A 21,205-nucleotide genomic window follows, 5' to 3' on the forward strand; every position below is an offset into this window, starting at 1 on the left:
GAAACATGGTGGAATAGTAGTCATGACTGGACTACAGGTATTGAAGGGTATGTGCTGTTTAGGAAAGACAGAAACAAAGGTAAAGGGGGTGGAGTAGCATTGTATATCAATGATGAGGTAGACTGTAAAGAAATAAGAAGCGATGCAATGGATAAGACAGAGTCCGTCTGGGCAAAAATTACATTGGGGAAGAAAACTAGTAAAGCCTCTCCTACGATAGTGCTTGGGGTGTGCTATAGGCCTCCGGGATCTAATTTGGATATGGATAGAGCCCTTTTTAATGTCTTTAATCAAGTAAATACTAATGGAAACTGCGTGATCATGGGAGACTTTAACTTCCCAGATATAGACTGGAGGACCAGTGCTAGTAATAATAATAGGGCTCAGATTTTCCTAGATGCGATAGCTGATAGATTCCTTCATCAAGTAGTTGCTGAACTGACTAGAGGGGATGCCATTTTAGATTTAATTTTGGTGAGTAGCGAGGACCTCATAGAAGAAATGGTTGTAGGGGACAATCTTGGCTCAAGTGATCATGAGCTAATTCAGTTCAAACTAAATGGAAGGATTAACAAAAATAAATCTGCAACTAGGGTTTTTGATTTCAAAAGGGCTGACTTTCAAAAATTAAGGAAATTAGTTAGGGAAGTGGATTGGACTGAAGAACTTATGGATCTAAAGGTAGAGGAGGCCTGGGATTACTTTAAATCAAAACTGCAGAAGCTATCAGAAGCCTGTATCCCAAGAAAGGGGAAAAAATTCATAGGAAGGAGTTGTAGACCAAGCTGGATGAGCAAGCATCTTAGAGAGGTGATTATGAAGAAGCAGAAAGCATACAGGGAGTGGAAGATGGGAGGGATCAGCAAGGAAAGCTACCTAATTGAGGTCAGAAGATGTAGGGATAAAGTGAGAGAGGCTAAAAGTCGAGTAGAGTTGGACCTTGCAAAGGGATTTAAAACCAATAGTAAAAGGTTCTATAGCCATATAAATAAGAAGAAAACTAAGAAGGAAGAAGTGGGGCCGCTTAACACTGAGGATGGAGCGGAGGTTAAAGATAATCTAGGCATGGCCCAATATCTAAACAAATACTTTGCCTCAGTCTTTAATAAGGCTAAAGAGGATCTTGGGGATAATGGTAGCATGACAAATGGGAAGGAGGATATAGAGGTAGATATTACCATATCAGAGGTAGAAGCGAAACTGAAACAGCTTAATGGGACTAAATCGGGGGGCCCAGATAATCTTCATCCAAGAATATTAAAGGAATTGGCACCTGAAATTGGAAGCCCATTAGCAATAATTTTTAATGCATCTGTAAACTCAGGAATAGTACCGAATGATTGGAGAATTGCTAATATAGTTCCTATTTTTAAGAAAGGAAAAAAAAGTGATCCGGGTAACTACAGGCCAGTTAGTTTGACATCTGTAGTATGCAAGGTCCTGGAAAAAATCTTGAAGGAGAAATTAGTTAAGGACATTGAAGTCAATGGTAAATGGGACAAAATACAACATGGTTTTACAAAAGGTAGATCGTGCCAAACCAACCTAATCTCCTTTTTTGAAAAAGTAACAGATTTTTTAGATAAAGGAAATGCAGTGGATCTAATTTACCTAGATTTCAGTAAGGCATTTGATACCGTGCTACATGGGGAATTATTAGTTAAATTGGAGAAGATGGGGATCAATATGAACATCAAAAGGTGGATAAGGAATTGGTTAAAGGGGAGACTGCAACGGGTCCTACTGAAAGGCGAACTGTCAGGTTGGAGGGAGGTTACCAGTGGAGTTCCTCAGGGATCGGTTTTGGGACCAATCTTATTTAATCTTTTTGTTACTGACCTTGGCACAAAAAGTGGGAGTGTGCTAATAAAGTTTGCAGATGATACAAAGCTGGGAGGTATTGCCAATTCGGAGAAGGATCGGGATATTATACAGGAGGATCTGGATGACCTTGTAAACTGGAGTAATAAGTAATAAGATGAAATTTAATAGTGAGAAGTGTAAGGTTATGCATTTAGGGATTAATAACAAGAATTTTAGTTATAAGTTGGGGACGCATCAATTAGAAGTAACGGAAGAGGAGAAGGACCTTGGAGTATTGGTTGATCATAGGATGACTATGAGCTGCCAATGTGATATGGCTGTGAAAAAAGCTAATGCGGTTTTGGGATGCATCAGGAGAGGCATTTCCAGTAGGGATAAGGAGGTTTTAGTACCGTTATACAAGGCACTGGTGAGACCTCACCTAGAATACTGTGTGCAGTTCTGGTCTCCCATGTTTAAAAAGGATGAATTCAAACTGGAGCAGGTACAGAGAAGGGCTACTAGGATGATCCGAGGAATGGAAAACTTGTCTTATGAAAGGAGACTTAAGGAGCTTGGCTTGTTTAGCCTAACTAAAAGAAGGTTGAGGGGAGATATGATTGCTCTCTATAAATATATCAGAGGGATAAATATAGGAGAGGGAGAGGAATTATTTAAGCTCAGCACCAATGTGGACACAAGAACAAATGGGTATAAACTGGCCACCAGGAAGTTTAGACTTGAAATCAGATGAAGGTTTTTAACCGTCAGAGGAGTGAAGTTTTGGAATAACCTTCCAAGGGAAGCAGTGGGGGCAAAAGATCTATCTGGTTTTAAGATTCTACTCGATAAGTTTATGGAGGAGATGGTATGATGGGATAATGGGATTTTGGTAAGTAATTGATCTTTAAATATTCAGGGTAAATAGGCCAAATCCCCTGAGATGGGATATTAGATGGATGGGATCTGATTTACTATAGAAAATTCTTTCCTGGGTATCTGGCTGGTGAATCTTGCCCATGTGCTCAGGGTTTAGCTGATTGCCATATTTGGGGTCGGGAAGGAATTTTCCTCCAGGGCAGATTGGAGAGGCCCTGGAGGTTTTTTTTGCCTTCCTCTGTAGCATGGGGCATGGTTGACTGGAGGGAGGCTTCTCTGCTCCTTGAAGTTTTGAACCATGATTTAAGGACTTCAATAGCTCAGACATGGGTGAGGTTTTTCATAGGAGTGGGTGGGTGACATTCTGTGGCCTGCGCTGTGCAGGAGGTCGGACTAGATGATCAGAATGGTCCCTTCTGACCTTAGTATCTATGAATCTATGAAGCCATCTATATAATTAGTAGTTATAGCAAGAACAGTAATACTGTTGAAGAAAAGGTTGAATAGATATAAACCTTAAATTTTTGGAGCTTAGTAATTCAACCCTTTAAAATTGCAAGTGGCTGAAATGTGGGCTGCCTATTTGTGTTCATAGGTGGTATTTGTTTAAGTAGTAAAATATCTCAATTTACTTTTTAGTTATAGAAATGCATAATTTATTACAATATACTTGTAAAGAACTATGCAGGATGTTTAATGTGGAATGCTGTGTTAGAGGACTTTCTGTGCTGTGGTACACAGGTAGGCATGGTTAGGCCAAGTTAGGTAATCAAAGACATAAGTTTTTTTGTTTTTTTTTTCCCCCCCATCCTTTTTCTGTGTTTGGATGTCATTTTTAGTTTGTAGAGTTGTTGTTGTTAAATAAGATCTATATATTAGTATCAAAGTATAGACGTTTGAATTAGCACATACCCGGCTCATATTTTGTATAGTCTACTTTAACTTTACTATAAAGTTCTATAGGCTTCAGCATCTTGTAGATTAAAAAATGGGATCCATATGTTTTCATAGATATAGTCTCTCTACTGATGACTGGGGACAGATTGAAATGATGAAAGAAGAGATTCTGGAACAGACTGATAAATTAAAGAGCAACAACGCACCTGGACAGAGATGTTAAGAGTTTTGATGGAATTTAAGAGTGAAGTGGGGCAGAGCTGCTAACCAAAATATGTAATCTTTTTAAAAATGGCTAAGAAAATCATTGAAGGCATTAAAAGGCATATGAGGCAAGATGGAAACGATTGTGTCTTGTTTAGTTTAGCAAGGAAACTGAACTTATAACAGGATATGAGGTTTTTTTACACAACGTGTAATTAACTTGTGGAACTCATTGCCACAAAATATCACTCAGACCATAAATTTAGAAGATTTTTTTTTTAAAAAGGATTACTCTGGGTAAAGTGTCTTATTTTGAGATAGGTTCCCCAATTCTAAAGGAGGAAATCTCAGTCCCATCCAGTTGTTGCCTGGTCTTCTCTATTGCTGTTGTGAATCAGGTTCTCAGGCTGCTCCCTAACCCTCTCTATACAGCTGAGAATTAGCATGTTATTAGGAGACCTTATTATTTACAATAGGAATGTGTTCTACTTTGTATTCTGTAACTTTAAAAATATATATTGTAAATGGGTTTTATTAGATATTATGAACTTATTTGAAAAAGATGTGTTCTTTTTCAGACAGGTAACCACGCTAAAATAATAGTATAAATGCTTCCTTGTGTTATGGATCAAAATAAACAGTGGGTATGTATCCTCAGGGTCTAATCTAAAACTAAGGATTCTACTTTCCTGGGAGATCACTTGAGCTTGGACAGCAAGTATCACAATTTGCTAGCAACTGATATTTCTCAAAGCAGTTTAGTTGTGCCAGGTGGTTCTAGTAAAGAATAATGATTTGTTAATGACAAACAGGGAAAAAGCGGTCTTCATGTAAAGAAACACTGTTGGTTTTAGGTATTTTTGTTTAACTGAATACATTTTGTGAGCCATTGCTTCATATGAGTTTTGTGCTTTTTTACTAAATAGTTCCATGAATATTTTTTTCCTCTTTTCAACATTCCTAGCAATTTGATACTCATGAAGGCGAAAGATAAATGAATCAGTGCTGTGTTGTATCTTATAACCATTACTTTTGAAACACTGAACTGTAAATCTGAATAAGGCTAATGAAACATAGTTCCGAAGAAAAAATGTTTTGACTATATGCCTTGTGCAGTGTTACGTCTTGGCTTTGGACATAGCACTCTCTTGCACTGTGTGCATTTAGTATTAATGTAATTAGAATGTTCCTGTTTAAATGGGAAACAGCAGAGAAAGTGCACTTAAAAATTCTTCAGTTGAATACCAAACTGATCATTTGATGTTCTGTAAGGATTTTAACTGTTTAGGAACAGTCTGCCTATCAGCAGCACAAAAGGATGTACCTGTGCTAAATGTCATTTGAAAGAAGCATTATTTGTCATTTTCAAGAAATTATTGAGCTCTGAAATTAGAAATCTAGTGATCCCTGATTTGTATGGTCTGTCTAAACTTGGAATTTTCCATCCTGGTTTTTCCTATAATTTTTAATGGATTAAAAGATTTCTGCTATAGGTAGTAGTCAGCTTGTATCTTGGTTTTTAAAAGTTGGGGAAAAAAGGTCATTCTAAATCTCTAGGTTATTTAAGTGAAAAACTAAAGTTTTATTGTTGATTCTGCTAAAGCTATTACATTTCCTTTTGTAAGTTAGTGCAAATGTATGTTTTATTTCACTAACAGAAGTCTCACCTTTTTAACACAAAGAGTTTAACACAAGATGTTCTTGGTGGGTGTTTTTTAAAGTTGGAGTGGAAGAAAAGACTTGAAATTGCCTTTCCTGTTTGAGGCCAAGTGTAGATTTCAAGGCTTGCCAGCCCCACAGTTCAATAGCTTATTTCTTACCATTTCCAAGGGTTTTGTTAGTGACTTGCAGATGGAACTTCAGGCTTTGGAACTCATCCATTGAAAAGTTGTGTGGTCTTAGCCACAGTAGTAATAAAGCATGTTTTTCCTATGCTAGTTTCACAGAAGTTAACTGAGCTGGAATTGGTCAAAGAATAACAATGCAGCTTTTCCCCTCATTTTTTTTCTCCTTTTTACTGTATATTATTTGAAAATTGGGATCAGGTTAATTTTGTATTTAAAAAATTATAGTAAATATTTTGCTTCCATTTAAGAAAGAAAGGCAAAATGCAAATCTAATCTTTTTTTTAATAAGTTGTACATATCAGGAGTATGAATTTAGTCCCTAATTGTGCATTAATTTCTAAAGTAAAAACATCTAATTCTGCATGTCTGCTCTTGTATGGTTATGTTTTTCTAGTTAGTGTTTGTATTATGTTCTTTCATATACTTTACTAGTATCACTGTTTTAAAACAATGTATTATGATTGCCTGAAGCAAAACTAAGAGGACTGTGGGGTTTAATATATACTTTGGGCCCAGTCTAGCAAAGCACTTAAGCACATACTTATCTTTAAGCATGTGAGTACTTCCACAGTAAACATTGGCCAAGGATAAGCCGAGTTATATGCTTAAAATTAAGCGTGTGATGAAGTGTCATAGTGCTCAGCACTTTGCAGGACCAAGCCCTTTGTGCTTGGTGGAAATGCATGAAAACAACCAATTAAGTCAGTTTTTCTGTTAGCGAGCAGCTAAGGTTTGTACAGAACTTTCCATGTATTATTAGGAAAACAAATGCCACAGATTGATATCTAAATGAATTTTGTGTAAGAATAATATAGTTCCTGGGATTACTCTGATCACACAATTATCCTAATCCATTTTAGCAAATCTGTATCTATCTATATTCTGTATTTTAGCCAATGGAACTCCAAGTTGCTCGCATTCTCAAAAGCCAACTGTCTGATTTGTGTAGTCTGTTTAGCAGAATAATTTATTTACAGTCAACTTGCCTTACATGCATATCGGTGGAAATTTGGAAATGGGCAGGTTTCAGGTTGCCATTCCAAGTAAATGAGAAGAAAAGCAGGAAACTTTAATAAATCCTCAGTGCATATTTGGGGCCTGCAATTTTACTTAATGCATTGGATATAGAATTTTAGATAATACAAACCATCCTGTTAATTTGAAGAATGTGCATACAGAAAAGGGGAGGAAGCAAACATTTCTTGTGAAACCATTTCTAGGAAGACCACCACCCACTAATGCCAGGACCCTATTACACTGATCAAGCAAATCACTGAACCATGTGCTGTTGAGCTTGCTTTAGTAGGACTACTCACATGCTTAAATTTAAGCACATGCATCAATGATTTGTTGGACCAGAATCTATGGGTTGTTGTTGCAAATGACTTGAGTCAAGGTGAAACTAGAGTTCAGTTTGAAACGTTAAATTTACATTTCATGTTCACTGGTCAATCAGTGAAGTACAAGTGCACATAGTACAAAATTTGTCTAAAATATTAAATCTGTAAATTCTACTTTGTTTAAAACAATTTGCTCAAAGTTTTAAAGCAGACATTGTAGCTCAGTTGTGTGTTTCTGTGATAGCAAGTAGTTAAAGAAATTCCTTACAGACAGTTTAAAACGTACATTCAAAAGTAAACCCATGTATTTTTGGGAAGTTCTGTGGCCTGTGCTATACAGGAGGTCAGACTAGATCAGTGGTTCTCAAACTTTTGTATTGGTGACCCCTTTCACACAGCAAGCCTCTGAGTGTGTCCCTGCCTTATAAATCAAAACCACTTTTTATATTTAACACTATTATAAATGCTGGAGGTGAAGTGGGGTTTGGGGTGGAGGCTGACAGCTCGTGACCCCCCATGTAATAACCTCACAACTCCCGGAGGGGTCCTGACCCCCAGGTTGAGAACCCCCTGGACTAAATGATCACAGTGGTCTCTTCAGGATGTGGAATCTATGAATGTATGTATTCATAACTCAGCTCTCAACGTGGGTATATACTGATATAATTTCTACATAGCTAATTTAAACACTGGGATCTGATCAAATACTAGAAAAAACAAAATTGTACAGACCAAAACTGTATTCTGAAAAACTCCATTATGTTTAAATGTGTACATTGTTCAATTCAACCTTTTCTTCTGTCTTTCAGTTTTGGTTTGTAGAAAACCAATTTTATATTTTTTCCTGGAACTAATGAGTGAGCAAGCAAGAGGTCTCAAACAAAATTAAAAATTGGAGATTGTTATAATTGGATCAGAGTGTGGAAATTCTGTGAATTGTGTTATGTCAGCATTCTACTAATGGAATAGGCTACATAAACTGTGTGTTGAGACATTCCATGAATGAGCAGGCTTCTGTCTCATTTACAGACTTAACCACTGCAGTTCTTGATTTCTGAATGTTTATTTCATAGTTTAAAAAAAACAAATTCTAAAAATGCCAGCCTAGTTTGCATTTGGTGGTTAATTTCATTTAGATGGCATGGGACATAAAACTTCAAACCTGCAAGCAAGATTTTTTTTTAAAAGGAAGAACAGCAGAAAAGTAGCTGTAGTAATTTCTTTTGGATTAACATGTTGAAGGGGAAAAAAGAATGGGAGTGTATTTAAAAATATATCAGAAAATTGTGCATTTGATTTCCCTTCTAAGTAAATTGGTACAATTAATTAGGAAATGGCCTGGGATCCAGTTCTACTTCTGACACTGCCTTGCTGAATGTAACATGGTGGCATGCCTCTTAACGGCTAGCTGCATGGGGCCAGCCAACCCTAATTACTTAAGGGAGACGCCTTATCGGGGATCACCTCAATCCTCTAATAAAGGGTAGAAGGAAGTTGTGTGGGGGGTTGGTTGGGGGAATGCTCAGGAAAAGAAAGAAGAAGCTGTAGGAAGGGAGAGTCTCCTGCATGGCCCTAAGAAAGGGAGACTCCAGCTGAAAAGCCTGGGAGCTGTGGCTAGGGAAAAGGCCAGGCCTTGTGTCTTCTGTAGCTGCTAAGCAAGGAAAAAAAAAAACTCTCAGGGAGAAGGGGCTATTTCCATCTTAGGGCTGAGGTGGAAGACTTGTTTTATTTGTGAACTTCATTTGAGTAAAATCAGATCTGGAGAAGGGCTGTTAACATTGGAGTTATGAAAGGGTGAGTTCAATTTATTTAAGCTGCCCCTTGAAAGGAGAAACTGAGGCAAGAAAGGCCACCTGCAGAGCAACCTGAGGCCAATAGGGGCTGCCAGGGAAGGAGCCATTCAGTGATATGCCACTTGTAACAAAGTCATGTGCTCTGTAATTGTCAGCTAACCTCCATGAATGATATTTAAAAACTTCATCTTCAAAAATAAAGGCATCTACTTAGAGCTGGCCAAAAGTTGGGTTTTCCAGTTTGAGAATTTTTGAAAAATTTGGTATTCTAATGTGGAACTGAGTCCATGTGGTAGGACAGTCTGAGGCATGGACCCCAGACCCACAGCAATCTGCCATAGACCCTAAAAGCCTTTTCTGAGAAATTTTTTTTTAAACTTTCCACACTAAATTGTTTCATATGAATGTTTCTTCTGACCACCTCTAAACCTACTGTCACATCCATGGGGTTGCTACAATAATCAGAGTAATGACAACCATAAAGTCCTAGTTGGCTACATATTTGTTAAACTAATCCCAAGGCTCTCTCCCACCTGCTTTCCAAATGTACTATCCCAATTAAGTTTAAATATTCTTATGGTCTCTAAAATCTAAAAGCAACCTTTAAAGTCATTGTGCTGCAGATTTTACAAAAAAATCAGTGTTTTTTCTGGTTTCTTAATTTTCCCCCCAAAGCTACTTTTGATATTTTATAAGACCTAGTGCAGGTTCTACATACAGAGTTACTGGTGTAAAATGCTTACTAGAGCTTATTACCTGGTCATATAATGAAAAAAATATTTTTTAATGGTCATATTTGGCTTAGGAGAAATTATACCTTGAATTCAACTCATTTTACTTGACTTAAGCAGAATATTTACTGTAACAAAGGGAAGAAAAATCAACTTAAACTGGATGGATACATGGGTATTGAAGTACAGTATATTTGCATGTAATGCTAAAAGATTGAACACTTCATTGCTGAAATCTGTAGAAGCTAATAAATGAATTGCTATCTGCATAATAATGAACAGCCTGTCTGAACTAAGGGCCAAATTGTGCCCTGGCGTGTGCATTCCAGGCTTCCACTGAAGCCTACATCCCACGGAGGAATTTGGCTCTTAGGAAATATGGTGTAACCTATGAATTCCAGTGTCAAGGCTGATTCCCCACTCTGGCACTTCGAGTGGGGAAGGTGGGGACCTGCAAAAGATTAAGAATTAATACTTGCCACTCCAGGCTTGTATTAAACTCCTAAAGTTACAGCTTTTCTTTGACCTTGGCTTGGTAAATGCTGCCACCATCCAAACGCAAACCCCTTGTTTGGGTCCCAGTAAGGTGCACTTGGGAATTCCTTCCTGTGGGGTACCTTCAAGCCCTTTCACTCCTCTCTCCCCCCCCCCCCCCCAGGAACAGCCGAGAAAGAAAAAGGAAATTAGCTGTTGCCACCAGCTAAGTTAACATGTGCACAAACTTCTTAGGACACCAATAATCCAATCCTGTTCTTTAAAAAGGTAAATTTTATTAAAAACAAAGAATACACATCTGGAATTTAGGCTTTTGCTAGATTTTAAAACAGCAATTCCAAAAATTAAGCACCCAAAATTGCTTGTAACGTTTAAGATGAACCCCCAAGAAAGCTAACAAAGCCATCTGAGGTTAGCAGAGGAGTCCACAAGCCTTAGACAATAAAAAGTAATCCTAATTGCATCTTTCTAGACCTTTCCTAATTTACTTACATATTTGGATAGTTCTAGGTATGATGATTTCCATACCTGGCAAAAAAGCTTTACAACTTAGTCATAGCCCTGACTTTGCTCTGTTCCCCTCTCTTCGGAGGGGAACACAGAACACAAAGGGAAAGCTGCTTCTCCCCCCCCCCCCCCCCCCCATTTTAAAAAATTCTAGTCTTCCCATGGGCTCTTTTGGTCAGGTGCCCACTCCTTTAACACTTTACAGGTAAAGCAAGCAGCCACCAAGAGGGAATTTATAGCTAACTGACTGGGTGTCCATAAAAGGGAGCTTCTCCCCTTCATTTATTTATTTACCCCTCCTCCCAAAAATGACAGACTGTGCTGGCCAGCCTGGTTAAGGTTGGGTCCACACGAGCTGGGACTTCTTCCCTGAGGTTTAGGAAGCAGAGTTAAAAATGCACCTTTAATGTTACTAAAAATTACAAGAAGAATTAAACAATACTTTACATTAAGGACTACGAGTTAGAATGCAGGGACATTTTTACCTGGCTGATTTTGGGAAACCTTCCCAGGAGAGTGCATCAGTCATTTTGTTAGAGGCTCCTGAAATGTGTTGTATTTCAAAATCAAAGTCTTGAAGAGCTAAACTCCACCAAAGAAGTTTAGTTTCTTTGACTGACTGAAACCACTTCAGTGCAGCATGATCAGTCTGCAGGTGAAAACGCCATCCCCAGATGTATGGGCATAGCTTCTCCAGAGCATATACAACTGAGACTGACCAATGGCTTTCCCTCTCAGAAAGTGTTTTTTTCTGAGAAACATGACAGGATAGGATTGTTGTTCTGGTCCTTCCTGACTTAAAACTGCTCCCACACCATGCTTTGACACATCTGTGGTTACAATGAACGGTTGGTTGAAGTCTGGGGCCCTTAGTACGGGGTCAGATGCAAGGGCTGCCTTAAGCTGGTTAAAGGCCAACATTTCAGTCCACTGAACTGCATTTGGCTGTTTTTTTCCTGGTTAGGTCTGTCAGTGGGGCGGAAATTTGGCTGTAGTGTGGTGCAAATAGTCAGCAATACCCGGCCAAGTCCAAGAAGTATTGGACCTGCTTCTTTGACCTAGGGACAGGCCAATTTTGGATAGCATTTACCTTAGCCTATAGGGATTGATAGTATCTTGACCCACGTGGTGTCAAAGGTACGTTACCCTGTTTAGGCCTATTTGACACTTTTTGGCCTTAACGGTTAATCCTGCCTGCTTTATGTGCTGGAAGACAGCTTGGAGGCGTTCTGCTCATGAATCTGAGATTATAGCCACATCAAGGTACATGACTGCAAATTCCCCGAATCCAGCCAGAAGGTTATCTACCAGTCTCTGGAAGGTGGCAGGTGCATTTTGCAGTCCAAAATTCATACAACCCTACATGGGTGATGAAGGCTGATCTTTCCTTGGCTGGTCATCTAGCAGCACTTGCCAGTACCCCTTAGATACCCCTTTCATTTATCACAGCCTGTATAGCACATTGACACATGTCTTAATGACTTTGCAAAGGAACAATTTTTTTTTTTTTAAACTAAAGATGGAGTAGAACGGTACTCCATAATCTGGCGGTTATTTTGGGGTTAGTCTTCTAAGACAGGGATGATGCTACTGATCTCATTGGTAAAGCTCTTCGAGATATACAAATTAAAAGGTCTGTACAAGTGTTGGGTATTACAATATTAATTTTGCACAGTGGGGATGAGGAAGAGCCTATAAACTAGGCTCTACTCAATGGACTGTTAAGATACCTTTGACATCCATTACTGGATTTGGAAATATTCTTGCTCATCAATGCTACCCCTGGTGGATTAGGAAAAAATCTTAGATCGTAAACTCCTTGGAGCAATGACCTTGTCTATCTCTCTTTTAAAAGCTACTAGCACAATAGGGCTCTAATCTGAATTGTGGCCACTGACTATTGCCATAACAAATATTTAATAATAATAAATAAACCATTGCTCAATGCAGCTGCAACACAGTTGAGTTGAATACCCTGGATGGTAGAGGAGCAGAAATAGGTCTTCTGCCATTATCCAATGAGTATTGTAGTAACCTTATGCAATAGCAGAGTTTTCCTTCTCTTGCTCTCTGCATTAGTTGAGTAGGGTTCAGAGTGTCTTCTGCTGTCTCTCACCTCTCTGGGCAGACAAAGTATGATTTTACTCCAGAAGTCCCTCCTGTGGCAAGAGCCAGGAGCATCTCTGTTCTGAGCCCAGTAGGGAATAAGCATACTGGCTTAGGATAGTCTTCTTCCAGAACCAATTACAATGTTCCCCAGACTACCTGCTTTTTCCTCTTCATTGTACTCTTTAACCCGATACTAAGGCCATCATTCGCTATTTGAGGAACTTCACAGGGACCTACCAAATCCAGCCCATTAGAGAACAGAGATGGTAAATGCAATGTAATGCATGTTAGATGGAACAATTTGAACTGGTAATACATGTTGATTGAACTTAATTATAAACTGAGGAAAAGGACCCGAGTGTCATTGTGGGCGGTTCATAGTGCACGACAATCACAAAGCAAATGTTAGATATTAGGAGTAAAGAATACTGGAAATACTATATTGCTACATAAACCAATGTCATGCTCTCACTTTGACTCTTCACTTTTTTGTTCACCCCATATTGAAAACAGTATAATAGAAATAGGTCTAGAGAGGGAAATAAAAGTTAGAAGAGATGTAGAAAAGTGTGTCCAAGAAGAGATTTTTGTAGATTCACGGTCTTACCTTAGTGCTTGACTCTCAGCTAAACAATCCCAGAAAAGTTAAGGCGGCTTTAGCTCATCTACAAGGCCTCCTAGTTTGTATGTAACGATGACAGAAATCCTGTGAAGGTAATGGTGCACAGCAACCATTGTGTGTAGTGACAGACTGGTTCCTCTGGCTCCATGCTTGGACAAGGAGTCTTCAGTTCTGTCATCTCCCTGAATCTTTCAACTTGCATTCAGACCAGCAATCCATCCCCTTATCTCCTTGCAGCTGCTGAACCTTCCTAGTTTCCAGGTACTGTCTGATAGTATTCCAAGATTTAATTTAAACATATTAAATTACTAATTATTCTGGTAATTGCTTATGGGGAAAGTTAGAAGAAAATGTGAAGGTGAATAAAATTTCTATTTTGATTATATTTGGAAGCTTGTGCACCAGGAAAGTTCCCTTTGTGGTCTTTCCTGCTTTAACATTTTAAAAAAATTATATTAATTGCTTTTGTCAAACTGCTGTATAAAAACAATTGCTACAATATTTTCCTTTCATTTTCAGTTTAGAGCAGTTGCCGCTAGATGGCAGTAGAACAGCTATTCTTTTGCTGAATGTTCTAAAATAAATCGAGGCATTACCATAAATCTTCAACAGTGTAAAATCCTGTATAAAAGAATACAAAATTATACAAGAGTTTGGAATGCACATCTCTTTATTGTCTTTAGACTTTATTGCATTTCTGTTGCTTGTTTATTATCTCTTGTATACGGTACATCGAACTGGGCATATTTTTAATTCCAGGACCAGTGAACCAGTTAGATATCCAACAAAGCATATATAAATATTTGGATTGGAGTTCTGAAAGCAGGAATTAACAAACTGCTTCATTCTTTAGTTTTAGATGAGGTTCCCTGTTCAAAAAAAATGTATAGATCAAGGTCTCAGTACCACTGAGGTTGCAGGACTTTGGTCTCAATTTGCCTTCCAAATACATATTTTGAAGAAGTGTCTTCAAGTGCCTTCTTATTCAGTGTCTGCTCATCCTAATTTGTTCAGTCACAATAACCTAGCTTTCATACACATTTCCATATGATTAATCATGTTGAATTTGTATGTTGTTTAGGTAGCTATAACATGTAAGGTCCTGATTCAATGTGCATCTGAAATGAACCACTGAGGTGGAATATGGCAACTGTCTAGTAATACATTCCATTAGAATAAAACAGTTGACAATTGGAAATTAAGAACTATATTCAACTGAAATGATGTAATTTTTTTGATAAGCAAAATACTAATGTAGTTTTGATAGCACTTTTCAATAAGCAGAGCTGTTCATCCTGAGGGATGTTCAAGTGGGTGATACCTTCGTTTGTCCAAAAGCCAGCATATCTCGCAGTGCAGTTCCTTACTAACATGCTGGGATATTGGTTTGGTACCAACTCAGAAGGAAGAGTGCCACCTACAGAATCATCAGTGGCGCTTCCTGCAATCATTGTTCCAAGCTTTTATAAAAATTCATTCGATTTTAACTTAGAGCAAATAGAACAACTATTTTATTTTTTTAATATGTTTTAATTGTTTTGAAATTTGGTGTAAAGAATTTAGTAGTGAAAGTATTAAGTAAATGTCAACATTAAACCATAAATGCTGCCATTAACTCCCTAGTGAGGCAGCTAAAAAAAGGGCCAGATTCTCAAGTCCAAAATACTCTAAGCATAATTGAGGGAGTGGCGTGAAACTTTAGTGTAAAATTCCCTTTGCCACCATACTGACTGATGTTGCTCTATATATTTCTTTCCTTGTGCACAGTGGTAGTGGTCTGAGGGGTACTTGAAGTTACACCAGCCTAGAATGGCATCCGGGGGCCTAAAAGCTAGCTCAGGATCTGTGTAGTATGGGGCCATCCTGGCCAGGCCCTTTTCTTGCTACACTAGCAGTAAGAAGAGCATGTGACATCTGAATCCTTGTTTTCGCTGTCAGCCACAGCAGCATCACCCCAACTCTAGAATGCTCTTCAGCTGAGCAACTTTTACTGACTTGTGACCAAAGTATGCTGGTGGTGTGGTTCAAAGTAGCCACAATCCATCTGAGGATCTGGCCCAAAATCTAGGTACAACATCAACGATATCAGACACTAAAATTGTTTTATTCTATTGTTTCTCCCTCACTACTGATTTCATCAAGAGCTTGCTGTGCCATCTCCTTTCTTCTGAGTGGGGAGCTAACGAAGTTGATACTGGTACCTTTATTTCTGCTCTTGGCTACACGTCTGCAGATTACTATTCTAAACTGGTTAAAAATGTGAGTATTTTGTGTAATGGAGGTTTTATTAGTAATAAATCACCAGTTTGTAAGAGTGTATATGAAAATGTCATTGCTATAAGAAACATGAACTGAATGACTTATCTTTTTGTACCTTGGTTGCTCTTACAGCCTTTTAAGGAAGATAGATAAAATGGGATATGGACAAAAAAGGGAGGCTTATACCAAAGTGTATAGGTTTTTTAAAAAAAAAAAACCTCCTGATCCATGTGTCACTGAAATTACTATTCGCTAACATACGTTTTGTAACGTTATGAAATTTAGGGAAAATATTTTGTGGCATTTGTTTGCCAGAAATGCAATTATGTTTTCTTTTTGACTGTGCACACTGTATTTACAATGCTTGTTGAATCCTATATTTTGGGGAAATTAGTGATTTTTCATTTTACTGTAAAATCTTAGGAATTATATTTTATAAAAAGGTTTACTACTTATTTTGGAATGTTTACCTATTGTAATGCTTTAAAAGTTAGTTCTCTTAACTCTTGGGATGCAAATCTGTAATAGTTCACTTATTTGCTTGCTAAATGTGTAATGGGAATGATATGATGGGCATTTAACAACTTTAGTACCTGTAATTGTCTTGAACACTTTGATTTGGAACTGAAGGGGGGGAATGGAGTCTACAGAAAAGGCTACTTACCACCATTGAAAGGTCTCTCACTGAAAAATACAACTGATGTCATCCTATTTGCAGGGTGTGTGTGCATTTCTCTATAACGAAAAATGTTTTTAATGTCATTGATTTTGTTTAACAGATAGTCTTATCATTAGTGACAGAACTCAAAGGAAATCAGTTTAATGGACTTAATACTCAAGGGAGGTAGGTGTTATCTAAACTTCATTTCAGTAAGTCTTAGTATGGATCATTGAAGTTGTGTTTTTGAAAAATTAACCTTAAATATATTTAGAATCATGGCAATATTTAGAATTACCATAAAACTTCAGTAATGGACAAGCTAGTTAAGTGGAACATCACAGAAAACATTTAACTTGCCAGATAATCGCAGCCTTGGGCTATAGGGTAGCATGTCTGCAGTGCTCTTACACGCCCCTCTTAGCCAATTATGTATTTCTATTCCTTGTTCATATCAAGGAACAGTGCAGGTATTATTGTATGGTTGTTATGTAACATCAGAAGGGCAGATGTCACCACTAGTGCACAATTGCAAGAGTCCAAATTTGTAGTCCTTACTCACACAGTAGTACCATTGAGATTACCCATGTGAGTAACTACTACTCAACTCAAGTAGACTTGCTGTTTAAAAACATAGAATTGGGTGATAGAAGTTCTGTTTGAGGTGACTGAGCAGCAGTCTTTTTGGTAAAAAAAAAAGAATTATATTTGCTTAATTCTTGATTTCCTCACCACTTTGGATGTGTCCATTCCTCCTTACTATACCTGGTACTGTGGACTTTTTGAAAAGACTATAACCTTTTAATAAAAATTTTAAAATATTTTCAGAATACACCAACAGAACCTTTGATTATATCTGAATCAAAGTGTCAGTAAAAATGAAAGCAAAAATAAAGTAGAGGGTACCTACCATATGTATTCAATTAAAGTGTAGTTGTTACTTGAAAAGCCTTTGTGAAAATGGCTCCATTTTACTCATAGGTGCTCACTTCAATAACAATAGATTTTTATTACTTGTGCTAATACTACAAGGTTTATATGGCGGTGGGAGAGAGAGAGAGCAGGATTATATTCCTTCTTGTGCACTGTCAGCAGAATAGTTAAGGATCTGATTGTCCAGTCCTAGATAAACCTGCAATAGGAGGCCAGGAGACAGGAGGGGAGTTGGTCATCTGCACAGAAACCTGGAGTCTTTGCATTAGCTCTGGGACAACCTACCCACACCCTTGGCTTTCCTGCCAAGGGCTAGACCGTGGACTCCCTTGTCTGATTCTCCCCCATGTATCTCTCTCAACACACACTCTAAGGTTCGGGGAGGGATGTCCAACAGTATGTCTACACTGTATTTAGACTCATGTGGCTGGCCTGTGCCAGCTGATTCAGGATCATGGGGCTCTGGTTTAGGGGCAGTTTAATTGAGGTGTAGATGTACAGGATCAGGTGCAGCTCTGGGACCCTTCCACCTCACAGGGTCCTAGAGCCCAGGCTGCAGCCCGAGCCTGAATGTCTATACCTTTTTCTATATTCATTTTTAAATTGGAGATATTAAGTCAGATATTTAGAAAACTTTGAAAATATATCATGTAGCATTTCCCCACTGTAGAAATCAGAAGGACTGTCAACAAATCACAATATGTTCATTTCTTATTGCTGAGTAGGACACAGTAAATAACTGTAGTTTTCATGAATATCTTCTTCAATGAGGCTGTTAGAAATTATATTGATTTTATCTATCAGTACCCCTTTTTCAGGAGACTTCTGAGAGATGTCTCTCATCAAAAGAAGGGCCACATTTTCAAAATATAGCTTGTTAAATTTTACCTCTGAAGTTCATATGCATGGGTAACATGACAGGCTTGGGACTCACCACTGCAGCTCCTCCTGCTGTTCGGTTAGGGAATTAGCTTAGTTCATGCAGAGCACCCTCTGCCAGTGGTGTCCCATCCATCTCTCTCGCTCAGTTGATGTCTCGATCCGCGTTGCTCCCAGCTTGCAGCATCCTCTTCAGGATACTGCCCTCCAGCAGTACCCTCAAGTCTACACTCACCCCTTCTGGGTGCGGGGGGGGGGTTAATCAGGAGTCTTTGCACCAGCCTCAGTGGCCTGCCACAATCCCCCTATTATGTCAGGGGCAGATTGCAGCCCAACTCAGCCACTGCTCCATGACCCGGTGCGGCACAAGGGGTGGGGGGAAGGGGAGTGGGGACCCAGGCCCATCCACTACTCCGGATCCCAACCCAAGGACCCTCTAACGGCAGCCTCCCTGCCCTCCTTCTCTCCCCTTGCTTTCAGTCTTCCCTGGGTCACTTCCCTTCTGATACCATTGCACCCTCTAGGCCCTTCTACTCAGGCCCAGCAGGAGCTCTCCTCTGCTTCCCCGAGCCTGCCCAGCACCACACTGTCCTAGGTGCTGGTCTCCTGCTCAAGAGACAGACTGACCACTCCCTTCCTGGGCAGCCTTTATATAGGGCTGATCCTGGCCCTAATTGGCTGCCTAAAGCTCCTGATTGGCTCCGAGCAGGCGCTTCCCTATTGGCTGCCAGACTGCGCAGCTGCACTGCTCTGCCCTGGTCCACTCTTTCATGGGGGTGGGGCAGCCATCCCGCCACAGGTAATAACAAGTAATTTTGTACATAAATTGGGAAATACCTACTGTTGCATATGTAATTGCTTATTTTGGCTGCCCAGTTAACACCCTCATCCATATGTGAAGAAGTCAATCTTTTTAAAATTTGGCTTTAAATATTAAATTATCCTCCACCTTAGTACTATTTAGATTACACCATCATTAATCTTTTACAAAAGTGCAATCTTGTTAGGCAGGTTCAATTGCTATGCTATGCTATACATAGCTATTACTATGCTATACTAATACTATGCTATACATCCCTTCAGTTGTAGATCTTTAAGACAAATCCTCATATTTTATGCCTGTGCACTTGAAGGTAGCAGGATTTATACTGTGGTGTGCACTGTAGTAATTCCTGCTGGAATGAGAAAAGCCAAGGAAACCATAGAGATCTCAAAGCTAGCTTGGTTGTCTCCTGTGAGAACTTAAGATACCCATGTGGGAGCTGTAAAACTGTAATCTTCCTCTGAGGGACTGCTTTATCAAACCGGGAAAGGCAAAATATTCATTGCTAGCAAGGCATATGTAGTTATTGAACACCTGCCAGCACTTTAGAATTGTTTGAGGTCCCTACTTCAGTATGTTTACCGTAGTCCTCAGTGCCAACATACAGAAATTCTGATTGTTTTGAAGTATTCCATTTGAGAATACTTCAGCATTTGCTACAATAAATAATTGTTTTCTTAACTTTAGAAGTTAAGACTTTTGAGTGTTTTCTTTTCCTAAAATAAGAAACCTTTTTTATTTCTCCAGAGTTTCAGATGATCATGTAAATGTAGTGTCCCTTTTCTGCGTCCCTCTTATCACTTTGCCTGATGTAACTCCTCTACTGGAAGCGCTCCTTACCTATCATGGAGGTGGATCACAAGAGGTTCTCAGCTCAGAGTTTTTAGAAGCTGTGAATGAGACATTTTTAAAGTAAGTAACATAGAATATACAGATTATGCCTCCTCACCAAAAAGAATATTAACTCTATTCAGTTGGAATTACTATTTGGTGAATTTGTATGTTGGATGCATTGAATGTCTACTGTATTGTAACAGGTTTCAGAGTAGCAGCCGTGTTAGTCTGTATTCGCAAAAAGAAAAGGAGTACTTGTGGCACCTTAGAGACCAACAAATTTATTAGAGCATAAGCTTTCGTGAGCTGTAGCTCACGAAAGCTTATGCTCTAATAAATTTGTTGGTCTCTAAGGTGCCACAAGTACTCCTTTTCTTTTTGTATTGTAACAGAATATTTTCTTTTTACCTGAATAGCAGACCTAAAGTTGGAACGAAAACAAGGATTCTAGATTACTGATGTGCTGTTTCAATTTTACTTTCCCTCTGATGTGTTAGACAGTGTTACTGTAATTGTTCTTTGGATTTTGCCTTTCACTGAGATTTTGTACCTCTGCCATAAATATACTAACTTCTGCTATTAGAGATCCAGATTTAATTTTGTGTCCTTGCATACCAAAAAATATCGGTTATATTCTTGTCTTTGTGTTGCCTGACAGTTTGTTCTCATATTTCTGTTGAGAACTTGGTTCTCCACGTTTTCAAGTCTTCTATCTCCCAGCAGATTATTTTTAACTAGGCACTTGAATACAGTTAACGATATGTAGATTTGCTTATAACTCTGCCTTCAAGGTGGTCCAGTGCTTGGATGAGATTAGCTCATAGATTAAAACTGGAGAGAGTCCAGCGGAGGGCAACGAAAATGATTAGGGGGCTGGGGCACATGATTTACAAGGAGAGGCTGAGGGAAATGGGGTTATTTATTATTTAGTCTGCAGAAGAGAAGAATGAGGGGGGGATTTGATAGCAGCCTTCAACTACCTGAAGGGGGGTTCCAAAGAGGATGGAGCTGGGCTGTTCTCAGTGGTGGCAGATGAGAGAACAAGAAGCAATGATCTCAAGTTGCAGTCAGGGAGGTCTAGGCTGGATATTAGGAAACACTGTTTCACTAGGAGGGTGGTGAAGCACTAGAATGGGTTACCTAGGGAGGTGGTGGAATCTCCATCCTTAGAGGTTTGACAAAGCCTTGGCTGGGATGATTTAGTTGGTGTTGGTTCTGCTTTGAGCAGGGGATTGGACTAGATGACCTCCTGACATCTCTTCCAACCCTAATATTCTATGATAGACCAGCACAAACCTCACCAACTTCAATTGGCATCCTTCTTCAATCTCACCTTCTCTAATACAAATATATTGTAATGAGTACGTATTTTAAATAATCTACCAAAGTAAGTAAGCAAAGAAATAAACAGAAACACCCTAACAAAAATTTCACACTTCTCTCCCTGGACCAGGGGTGACGGACTCTTCCTAAAAGTGTGTGTGTGGGGGAAGGGGCACAAGGCCCAGCCCCGGTCCTCCTCTTCCCTTCCCGACCCCCCCCCCCCAGGGCCCTGCATTCTGGCCAAAGCAGAAGCTGGAGCCAGGCTTTCA

The 21,205-nt window shown here is 39.0% G+C and overlaps 1 protein-coding gene across 14 annotated transcripts in view; it reads left to right on the forward strand.

The window, feature by feature from the left end:
* Positions 1-21,205, forward strand: part of FANCC (FA complementation group C) — a 137,733-nt gene that overhangs the window by 58,532 nt on the left and 57,996 nt on the right. For 13 of the 14 annotated variants that reach the window (XM_038403918.2, XM_038403913.2, XM_038403912.2 and 10 more), the window contains 3 exons: positions 15,370-15,486; positions 16,266-16,330; positions 19,527-19,691. In XM_038403918.2, the coding sequence (XP_038259846.1) occupies positions 15,370-15,486; positions 16,266-16,330; positions 19,527-19,691 (347 nt within the window). Of the gene's footprint in view, positions 1-15,358; positions 15,487-16,265; positions 16,331-19,526; positions 19,692-21,205 lie in introns of all 14 variants that reach the window. The other variant, XM_038403911.1, reaches the window with a different exon arrangement.

This window comes from Dermochelys coriacea, chromosome 5 (assembly GCF_009764565.3).
Source record: "Dermochelys coriacea isolate rDerCor1 chromosome 5, rDerCor1.pri.v4, whole genome shotgun sequence".
NCBI classification, from domain to species: Eukaryota; Metazoa; Chordata; order Testudines; family Dermochelyidae; genus Dermochelys; species Dermochelys coriacea.